Source organism: Camelus ferus, chromosome 13 (assembly GCF_009834535.1).
Source record: "Camelus ferus isolate YT-003-E chromosome 13, BCGSAC_Cfer_1.0, whole genome shotgun sequence".
Taxonomy (NCBI): Eukaryota; Metazoa; Chordata; class Mammalia; order Artiodactyla; family Camelidae; genus Camelus; species Camelus ferus.
Window position 1 is genome coordinate 50143886 of NC_045708.1, and position 11586 is coordinate 50155471.

Genomic DNA, 11586 nt, shown 5'->3' on the forward strand with positions numbered 1-11586 from the left:
CAAAAGATTTTACCACAGGAAAAAATGGTTCTTTTGATAAGCTGTGAAGTGGGGCCTCCATAAATGACAGTGTCCAAGGCCTTTTAAAATATTAAGTACTAATGAATTAAGATTATTTTAAGACAGCAATGTGCTTTTCTCTTTCAAATTAAATGAAACATCAACAAATAAAAATGAGTAAAAGCCCACATTCAAATATTTCCTTTAATATGTTGCTTTCCTTCTTTATCTTTCTTTCAGAAATTCCCTACAGGGACTCCCCAAATTCACATCCCATAGACAGCCTGCGCCCCAGAGTGACATACGTCCTGTGGATGACAGCTCTGACAGCGGCTGGCGAAAGCCCCCAGGGAAATGAGAGGGAATTTTGTCTGCAAGGTAAGAACCGTCTTTAGAGGTGGGAGTGCACGCTGGCTTCCTCCATAGGCATGGAGTCCCACTACCTTTGATACGGAGATGATCGGATTTTTCTTTAATTCACTAACTACTTTCTTGCTGTTCCACCTTTGCACTTGCTGTGTCCTCTAACTAGAGTGCCCTGCCATTTCATTGTCTGCTTGGAGACCATGTCTACTCATTTTTCAAAACTCAGCAAAAAACAAAAAGCAACTCAGCAAAAATATCATTCCTCCAGAAAGCCTTCCCAAATGCACGTCCGTATTTCCGTCATGATGTGCTACACTTGACCCCTGATGAAAACTCTGAATCCACTAGGCAGGGGCTGGTATCTGTTCTTCTCATCGTCAAGGTCTAGAACGGCACCCGGCACATTGTGCTTGTTCACTGAATATCTGTTCAGTGAATGATGAGGACAACCTCAACAGCGACAACACAGCTGTTGCGTATCAGATAGTTGTTACCCGCCAGGCACTGCCTCAAGTGCTTTGCATGCTGTGTTAGTTTGCTGGGGCTTTTGTAACAAGGTACCCACAAACCCAGTGGCTTAAACCACAGAAATGTATTGCCTCAGAGTTCTGGAGGCTGGGAGTCTGAGATCAGGGTGACAGCAGAATTGGTTTCTTCCCAAGGCTGTGAGAGATTCTGTTCCCCGCCTCTCGTCTCCTGTCGGGGCAGTCTTTGGCATTCCTTGGCTTCTAGATCTCCACCTTCATGTCACCTGGAGTCTTCCTTGTGTGTGTTTCTGTTCCCCTTCTTGTCATGCTGGATTAGGGGCCACACTACTCGAGTCTGAGCTTATCTTAACTAATTACCTCTACCAATGACCCTTTTTCCAAATTAGGTCACTTTCTGAGGTTCTAGAGGTTAGAGCTTCAGTATATGAATTTTGGGGGTGGGAGGACACAATTCAGCCCACGTAACCCATACTTTTACTCATTTAATCCTGATCACGACCATGTAAAGCACCTGCTGTACATAATCATACCAGCTACACCACCAGGCACTCAACATGGAATGAATAAAGGAATGGGGGACTGGGATGCCTTTTTGTAAGTGTGAGGGTAGAAAGATTACCCAAGATCATAGAGGTGGCAAGTGGCAAAACTACAAATCAAACTCAGACTGAGTCTCTGAAGTTAAACTTGAGAATAGGAGGAAGTGACCCAGCTCACCTGCGTTTCTCGCCGCTGTCTAAGTTACATTGTTTTCTCCGGCAGCGCCTGTTTGCATCTGCTCCAAACATAAAACAAGCTGTTCTTGCTTTGTGACATGGAGTGTCAAGTAGATCATTCAGGACTTTGTTGTTCTAATGCCAGACGGGGAAAACCGACAGGCCCTCTTCACATCCCCCAGCACGCCCATGATAGTTAACTTGTGTGCAGTTAATTGGATTCAGGACTCAACGTTTTTCTACTCCTGGTACTCCAGACTTGGCCCATCTGCCCAGGAAGGAAGGCAGATGCTAATGTCAGATTGTACCAATTGTGTGGGGCGGTAACAAGGCTGCCTCCATTAACTCCCCCGTTTCAGCCCTGGGAACACACCTCTCATGGGGGCTGGCAGGTCTCTGGCCACTAGTCGCCCTGCTTGCCCTCCCTCCCAGCCCAACCTTCACTCTGCCAGGGGAAGAATCTTTCTGCAGGATCCCTGCGCTGATGTTCCACCAGCTACTGCAACACACCAGTGGTTCCCCAAGCTAGAATTCAAACTGCTTCGTTACCAAGCCCTGCACGACCTGGTCCTGTCCACCCATCTAGCTTCGTCCTCTGCCGTACACTCGTCATTTATACTGGAAAGCAGGACCAGACTGTGGTTGCGGACATGTTCACTGTTCCCTCTTTCCATGTGTTCTTTCTCCCCTAACTTGTCCAATTAGCCAACTCCTACCCACCCAACTCTAAACTTTGGCATCCTGCCTTTAGGAAACCTTCCTGGGCTGCTCATAAAGCCATTTCCCGTGCTATTCTCTGTGACACTGCCTTGTACACGCTGTTTTTGTGTGTATCCCATGGCATCATGGTTTACTGTGCACATGTTTACACATCTGTCTCCCGGACTACATTCGTGACTTCTTAAGACAGCAGAGCCCACGTTCTATTCATCTTTGTATCCCAGCACCTAACTTGGCCTGTTACATGGTTTAGACTCAATAAATGTTGGACGAATTAATGAAGAATTCCAACACATAGTAAAATAAACGTTCATAGGAAGGAATCAGCAATTTCAAAGACCCTAGTTAGATAAAGGGCTTATCCAATGGTTTGGTAAGATTAATAGCTACCATTTCTTGAGGCCCCCTGTGTTCAGATACACTGCTGTGTGCTTTAAATACACCATCTCATCTTCACAACCACCTTTAAGGTAGATATCATCATCCACCTTTTATAGATTGAGAATCTGAGGTCCACAGGATCACACGTCAGTCAGTGGCAGAGCCAGGACTAGAACTCAGGTCTCCCAGTTCACAGCCAGTGCTCTGTATACACACTCCCTTCCTTTCTGCCCCTGTTAGAGGAAGGAGCCCTTGCAGGGCTGGAGTTCCTCCCTAAAAACCATGGAATTGGCCCCTTTGGGTGTCTCTCTACTGAATGGGCAAAGGTGAGTTGGCCTTGTTTCTGAGCCCAGCTGCCCACTACCCACAAGCTGTGGGTAAAGCCCAGTGGGTTCACACAACAGTCAGTATTTTGAAATGTTCATTGAAGATAACTCAGTCACAGGGTTTGCTAACTTTTCCTTTCAGGGAATGCCAATTGGAGCGCCTTTGTGGCACCGAGCGTTTGCATTGCTGTCATCCTGGTGGGCATTTTCTCAGTGCGTTGCTTCCGGCAAAAGTAAGTTTGTTACAACTGCCAATTTTGGTAAATGTATTTTTTTTAAATGATAATAGCGATTGCTGCTATCCGTCAAAGAAAAGGACACTCTCATAAATTGTTGGTAGCAGACTTAATTTATTCAACTTTTTTGGGTGACAGTGTGTGTTAATTTTTTTAAATGTTAAAACTTAGACCTAGCAATTCCCAACTAGAAACTTATTCTAAGTATATCATAGGTGTATGCAGATATTTTATGGCAAATATGTTCACTGAAGTATTGTTTATAAAAGGAAAACAATTTGAAGCAACCTAAATGCCCAGTGATACGGGATTGGATAAATAAATCACAATATATTTATTTCATGCTATACAGCATACCATGCATTTATTAAAGATGTAGAAGAAAATTAAATGGTATGAGTATTTGCTATATTATATTTTAAAAAGCAGGTTGCAAAGCAACAGATACTTTCATTTTTATAAAATAGTGCATACACACATGCACGCAGACACACAGGGTATATCAGTTAGCATTAAATGTGGTTGTGTGTAACATAAAAAGCAAAATAACAGGAAAAACTAGCTAAGTTTCTTACACAGGTAAAGGAAGTAAACACAGGTAAAGGGCTGGTGTACCAGCTCCCTAGTCATCAGGGACCTAGGCTCCTTCTCCTTCTGCTCCACTGTTCTGACATGGGCTTCCATCCTCAAGTTCACCTCACAGTCCAATGGCTGCAGGAACTACAGCCGTCATGCCTGCATTCTACACCTGCAGCAGAAGGAAGGTGCCCCCCGTCTACCTTTTCAGGAGCCTTCACGTGATGAAGTCACACATGACGCTTATGATTACCTCTCACTGGCCAGAACTTGGTGAGGCAAGGGAGGCTTAAAACTGTGGCCGTTTAGCTGGGCTTATTGTCGTCCCTGTAAATCGGGTCCCCTTCCTAAGAAAAAGGTGAAAATGGGTATGGGATGGCAGTTAATACTCTCCACCCCAAGGATATACACCAAAATCTTAATGGTGGTTATATCAGGGGATAGAATCATAGGTGATTTTGACTCTGTTTAACTGAATTTTCTAAAATTTCTTTAAACGTGTATTACTTTGTGAAGAACATTTTTAAGTGAGTTATTCAGTAGTTTTCTTCAGACGTTGTGTAAAGTAGGGGGAGAGGTCAAAATAAAACTAGCTCAGAGTCATTCCACTGGCCAGTGAACTTGTCTAAAAGGTTTTACATTTATTGAAGCTTTCCCATACATGATCGATACTTCAAAACAGAGCCCTCTTTAGGTAGACTTTGAAAAAGTAGAACTCAGAGAGGCAACTAGGATCACGTGATCCTCTTCATGGAAATAGTATCAGTTAAGGTGGAGGCTTCTGCTGTTAATGGAAAAAGAAAAGAAAAGAAAAAGATGGCCCCAAATGTAGTGGCTTTAATAAAATAGTTTATTTTTCTCCCATGTAATAGTCCTAAGGTAAATCATCCAGGTTGGTTGGCAGGTCTGCTCCACACAGTCATTTCGGGGTCCAGTTTTCTTCCATTTTATTGGTCCACCACCCCTTGGTGGTCCTCATCTGCATGATCTGTACTGCATCACAGATACCTCTGCTCACATGTCTTTGGAAAACCTTAGTTACATGGCCTCATCTCATTTTGAAGGGCTAAAGACACAACAAACTTTTTTTTAAATTAAACACCAAAGCTTATTAAAATCAAGCTTTTAAAAATGTTTCATATTGGTGTTGAATTTTTTAAAAATAGTCAAAATATTTAAGTTACATGCATATAAGAAGCATTTTTAGGATTTTTTTTCTTCTGTATCATAAAAGTAATATAAACTCACTTAAAAAAATTTCAAAAACAGAGAGCTGTAGAAGGAAAAAAAAAGACATGTATTTCCTCTGATCACCAAATGCTGTTAACAGTCTGGATGTTTCCATGTGGTATTTTTTTCTTGGCATTTTTTTAAAACTTGGTTATGTCCAAGCTGTTTATACCACTTGTATCCTGTTTTATTCTTTGTTTTTTCACTTTTAGCAAAACAGTTTACTTGTTATTACGAGCTCTTTGTAAACATTCTAATTAACTAAACATAAATAGTAATCTCCCCAAGGGTATTGCCCGTGTCCTCTTGTTTGCTGTTTTATCCCCAGCAAGTGGCACTTTGCTGGTCATACATTAGAGGTTCAATCAATGTTTGTTGAATGAGTACTTGGGTGGACAGTGATAGCTAAACATTACATTAAGCAAAAGTTCCAGAGTTTATTTAGCAAAGCCTAAGTGGTTGCATCACGGGTCTTTATCACCTGTCTAAACTTCACAGAAGACTAATCCAGCCTCGGGTGGTGCGTCGTCTTTCTCCTGCAGTGTTCGTATGTTGCTCATTTGCATACCCCTGCACTGAAGTCACTGTACTAGGAACCCTGTGCTTCCGTGTGTGCATGTCTAACCAGATACTGTTTTCTTTGCCTGCAGGGTATTTGTTCTCCTTTTGGCCCTCCGACCTCAGTGGTGCAGCAGAGAAATTCCAGATCCAGCGAACAGCACTTGGGCCAAGAAATATCCTGTTGTGGAGGTAAGGCATGAAGCCTGATGACCAGTCGTGGGGCTCTAGGGACCAGCACACCTGGGTCTCCCATTGTAGTTCCTGGGAACCCCACGTGCTTAGGTCAGCTGGATAAGCTGCAGGCGTGAGTGCTGGGTTACCATCAGAGTCATCACTCCCGTGCACAAGAGTTTTCTGACGCTTAGAACCAGAAGACTGAAATACTGAGAGCTTTTTATTCCTCTCCATGCCTTCTGTTCCCCTCCTCACTTACTTCATGTCCGCCACCTCAGCTTACTTCAAGAGAAAGAAAAAAGCAAGTGTATTTGCCGAGCACTAGCCCGAGCATTGGCTCATCCAGGTTCAAGAGAACTGAAGCTTTACAGTGACGTTCCCAGTCCTATCTGAGCACAGAACAGATGAATAGAGCCCAGACTATTTTGGTCTCGGCAGGAAGCCAGTAAGTCATTCCACTGTGCACGGAGAAAGTTTCAAGGAAAGAGAGGCAGCTCAGAGGCAGCTCAGAGGAAACCGGGAGCTGCTGCCGCACAGTCCTAGGAGGGGAGAGCAGCTCACGGTGGGCCAGAGGGTCGACCTCTGGAGCACGGTCTGGAAGCTGAAGGCATCTGAACAGGGAGCAAGACCGTGCCCTGAAGGGGAGCCACAGGGAGGAGAGCAGATGCCCCTGTCCTTGTCACTGCCCGGGGCCTGGGCAGCCCCACCGTCTCACACCTCACAGCCCTCCCTCCTCCTCCAAGCTGCTTCTCCTCAGTCACCCGTGCATTCTCTCAGGCACACCCTTCCTCAGGCCAGAGGCCAGCACTACCTGCCCTGCTCAGGGAAAGAGCTGGTCCCAGCCGTGTCTGTCTCAGCTGGAATTGAAGTCACCACAGTTTTGTGCCTCTGAAATAAGGCCACCTCTACCACTTACTATGTCGATGACCTTGAGCAACTTGCCAGATGAAATGAGCGCTCAGTTTCTCCCTCTGCAAAACAGGAATTGACGATCTCTCTCATGTACACTGTTGCGAGGACTAAGTAAGACGCCATGTCAAGCACATGGGTCACACAAGGCAGGGATGGTTCATTTGCTTCCCAGGAAGATTTATACTTGAGGTCTCCTCTTTCTCTTGAGGGGTTTTGTCCCTGTTAAGTTACAATAGCAAGAATGACAGTTATGTGTGTATGTCATGTATGTGATATACATGGCATGTAATTACATATGCTATATAATAGTATTACATAGTGTTTGTGTTTGTATATATAAATATAACGTATATTACTTTCTATATGCCAGGCACTTTAAAAACAGTTTTCATGCACTAACAGCTAATCTATGCAACAGCTTTCTGAGGTTGTAATATTATTACCCTCATTTTTCAGATGAGGAAAGTGAGGCAGAGAGGACTCAGTAACTTACCCGGTGTTAGTCAGCTAGTAACTGGTGGACCGTGGACTCACATACAAGTAGGATGTGCCGTCTGCCATCACGCTGTACGTTCTGAAAGGTCTTGCGCACAGGGTGAGAGGAGTGTCTCCAGCAGTCAACATCTCTGAGCTGAATAGACTAACTCAAGAGATATTCACACTCAGGCCCTCATTTGGTGGCAGTATTGCAATGAGCTAGGGGAATGCACTCAAGAGGCTGCCACTGTTAGTATTAGAGGGGACTCAGTTACCAGGAGTTGAATCAGCTGAGCTCTGTGATGTCTCTCTCCCAGTGCTGAGATTCCACAGCCCCATGTCCTAAAAGCCTGAAATAGCCCAGTAGGGAAGCAGCTCTGGGTCAGTCGCGGACATCTCGCTCCCAAGCTGGTAGCTTTGGCGGCGTGGTCTCTTTGCCTCTGCCTGGGCATGAGGGGATAGAGAGGCATGTGGAGCCACTGAGGAACCCACAAAAAGCCTAGAAGAAATGCTGAGAAAGACACATAAAGGGTTAGAAAAAGTAACACAGGGGAAGAAATAGCAAATTGTGCCCAAAGTTGTACAATATAAGTATGTTCATTGCAGCATTAGAAATAGAAGCCAAACGCTGGACATAATGTAGCCTGCCATCAGGGGACAGGTTAAACTTACGAGTGTATCCATACAACAGGATGTTATGCAACTACTAAAAAAATGAGATCTGTGTGTCTAAAAAATCTCTAATATAGTTAAAAGTGACAAAAGCAAAGTTCATAATAATTGTCTAAAGTGGGTTCTCATTTCTCTAAAAAGGAGGATGATTTTGTACACACACATACACGCACACATGTGCACAGGATATTTCTGGAAACCTAAATATGAAACTGATAATGATGATTGCCTTTGGGGAGGTGGTTGAAGGCATGAGGCCACTTAATTTTCATTACAAATTCCCTTTAAACTTAAAAAAAATTTTTATAAAACTATGTACATGTATTTCTTTTGCAAAAGTAACCAGTGAATCAGAAAATTTAACTTAAACATGCCATCTATGCCGAAGGCCAGGTGGCAGCCTCAGAGCCCCAGGTCACTTGACCCTTGAAGGGGTAGACTATTTTTAAAGACCCAAACTGCTCTCCTGGTGCCAGGCTGAGGCAGACATCAGAAACACAATAGTGTTTCACCTCCAACAAAATGTGCTTTGAGTTCTCAGGCTTTGTGTCCCACAACCATTTTTTAAGAAGTGGCTAAAAAAACCCACAGATTTTAGCTCTGGAGGAAAAGGCTCAATCATAAAGGGATCACGGGGATGTTACCCATTTTGAGCTTGTAAAAGCTTTAAATAGTTTCCATGATGTACCTGAGCTAATAGTAAGTGGTCCAAGAGGCCCTTGCCTCAGGACTTGTCGGCCAGGGGCCTGCTTTGTAGAAGCAGCCTCTGTTGAGGCTTTCCCAAAGGCAGAGTGAACGCCTCGCCTTGTGAAAACGAGCCTCACCCTGTGTGATCTCCTCCACATCGGTGGTGGCAGTGCTTTGGCAGCTGCTGGCCATGTTCCAAGCCAGACCACTGTGCCACGGCCAGTTTGCACAGCGATAGGAGAAGAGCAGGCTCCCAAAACAGAAGGACACATACCGTCTGCGTGGTCAGGGCCCTTTGAGGCCATCTGCCCTGAGAAAGCACCGTCATGTACTTTTTGGACACTTGCCATGCTTCAGGCAAGAGGGAGGGCATCAGAGGCCTTCCAGACCAAACCATTCTTGCCCAGCTTGGCATCTGACGGATGAGGGAACCCAAGACCAGGAAGACAGATTGAGTTTTCCCAAGTTGTAGAGACTCAGAGTTGGGACTAGTCCTCAGGGTTTGCCCTATCCCAAGACTATTTTTTGTCATCCTACTCTTCCCTTAAGACAGTCTCTGCTTGCATATAGCTGACGGACATGTTTAAAAAAAATTGACAGTATAAAGGCTCTTATGCCAAGAACCTAACAGGTGGTTTCTTCGCTGCTGTTGGAATCCAGTGGAGAAAACAGCCACTAGGGGCTTCCTGAAAGCGGGCTTTGGAGCTCTGCTTCAGAAAGATCAAGCAGTCAATGTAAAAGGTAGTTTGGAGGATGTAAAGAGAGACCAATAAACCTATAAAAAGAAATGTTAAGCGAGTGCTTGAACTTGGACTCAGGAATCAGCAATAAGTTTGGGAGGAAAAGATGTGACATTGAAGAGCTGGTAACGAATTAGATGTTGAGAGAGATAAAGCAAGAAAAGTAACAGATAAAATTAGCTATAGGGAAAAAAGGATGAAAATTTCTTCCAGAAAAGTTATTTCAGTGAGGTCTTCCTTAAGAGAAGAACTGACAAGGATATTACACTACCAAAAACCTTTCAGAATTTTATCAAAGTTCAGCGTCCTTAGCATCCCTTGAAAGTCCCTTCATCATGTGACCTCCATCTATTTCTGAAGCCTCAGTGTGCCTGTCATAAAAAGAACTAGCAGGTTCCGGAGTAGACCAGTTCTCCTTGCCCACCACGTCTCTACCTGGAAGATACTATACATTTCTCAGCATTCAGCTCTAGTGTGACCCTTTAAAAGTCTTGCCTCCTCCCCAGACAGATGCAAGCTCAGCCTTTCCTTTGCACCCACTGTGCCCTCTATGCTAGAGAAGCAGCAGCTGGTGCAGTTTGACTCACCAGAAACAGTCTAGCTGAAGGTTGAGCGGGACAGTGAATCACTCACTGGTTGCGGGTTGGAAGGAGTCCATGGCTCCTGCCTGTCTGCCTCCCCAGTGGTGTTAACTGCTTCTCCTACCTACCAAGTCAAGGCCCACAGTGTTCTGCCTTGAGCTGACTAGCTTCGTGGAGGCCTTATGTACCCTGGAGTGGTCGGTTGTCAAGGCTGCTTACTCCGTGTAGCCATATGAGCTTCTTCCTCCTCTTTCTCAGGAGAAGACGCAGCTGACCTTGGATAGGCTCCTGACAGACTGGCCCACTCCAGAAGAACCTAAGCCCCTGATCATCAACGAAGTCCTTCATCAAGTGACCCCGGTCTTCAGACATCCCCGTCACCCCAACTGGCCAGAAAACGGACAAAGAGTCCAAGATCACTATACCTCTGAGGAAGACACAGGATACAGTGCCTCGAGCCCACCCCCTCCAAGAGCTCTCACAGCAGAGGCAGGACAAGTGGTAGATCTGTACAAGGTGTTGGGGAGCAAGGGCCCCAACTCAAAGTTGGGACACCCAGCCAGCCCCTTGACAGTCCTCCAAGTGGACTACCTTCCTACCCACGAGGGCTACTTACCCTCCAATATAGATTATCTCCCCTCACATGAGGCTCCCATAGCTGACCCTCTGGAAGAACTGCCTCAGCACATCTCTCTTTCTGTTTTCCCCTCAAGTTCCCTTCACCCACTCACCTTCTCCTGTGGTGACAAGTTAACTCTGGATCAGTTAAAGATGAGGTGCGGCTCCCTCATGCTCTGAGTGGCAAAGCCTAAAGTTTGGAAAGTCAGTGCGCCCCCAGCCAGCACAGCATGCCCCATCTGCCATCCTCCCAGCCCCCTGCTCCAGTGCTCATCACCTTGAGTGCTGCCATCAGGTCTGGCTGCAGCCAGAGGGCAGGTAAGCCAGCTCAGGATGAATCTCAGGAACTAATAGTTGGCTGTACCCCAAATACCTCATCTTGCCTTCTCCACAGCCTTACAATTACATTCTTTACTGTGTGGACTTGAGACTACAATCTGGGTACTGCACTGGGGCAGGTGGTGCGGTGGTCAATGCCCCTAACCTCCATGTTGTCCAAGGGTCAACTGTATAAAGCAGCTACTACAAACCGGGTCTTATGTCTAGATCAGTACTGTCCAGTACGCCTGAGATACAAGTATTCTATGTATATCTGCACTGTTCGGTACAGTAGGTACTAACCACATTGGCCACTGACCACTTTGGAATGTATCTCTAGTATGACTGAGGAACTGAATTTTTATTGTAATTAAAGTAGTCACATATGGCTATTGGCTACTGTGTTGGAGAGCACAACTCCAAATGATGGACATGTTAGTGAGAATTATTGGTTCCCTTCAAAACAGATCAACCTCATTTTACATATGAGGGCATAAAAGATCCTGGTGAACACCAATATAAAAGGGCTCCCAAGACGGTCATGGCTATCCTTATTTGTAGAAGCCTAAGAATGTACCTTTCCCTTAGTTTTGATAGTTTATTTTATTAGTTTATTTTGTCTTCACCTTTTTTCAGTGAGTCAACAGATGCTTGAAGGAGGAAAGCTACTACTAAACCCACTATAGGACCTTGGGCAAGCAGCCTCCCCTCTCTGAAATCCGATGTTTTGTAAAGAAGTGGGCCCCTTGTGTTTCCTCTCCTTTCTGCTGCAGCTGATGCTGCCTTTAAGATCACAGCTACCTCAGG

The 11586-nt window shown here is 45.1% G+C and overlaps 1 protein-coding gene across 3 annotated transcripts in view; it reads left to right on the forward strand.

Annotated features, from left to right (window-relative positions):
• IL12RB2 (interleukin 12 receptor subunit beta 2) overlaps nt 1–11169 on the forward strand; it is a 68310-nt gene extending 57141 nt beyond the window's left edge. For all 3 annotated transcript variants that reach the window (XM_032494540.1, XM_032494541.1, XM_032494542.1), the window contains 4 exons: nt 241–378; nt 3140–3230; nt 5690–5789; nt 10102–11169. In XM_032494540.1, the coding sequence (XP_032350431.1) occupies nt 241–378; nt 3140–3230; nt 5690–5789; nt 10102–10641 (869 nt within the window). In that variant the 3' untranslated portion in view covers nt 10642–11169. The remainder of the gene's footprint in view (nt 1–240; nt 379–3139; nt 3231–5689; nt 5790–10101) is intronic.
• Nucleotides 11170–11586: the final 417 nt, after the last annotated feature.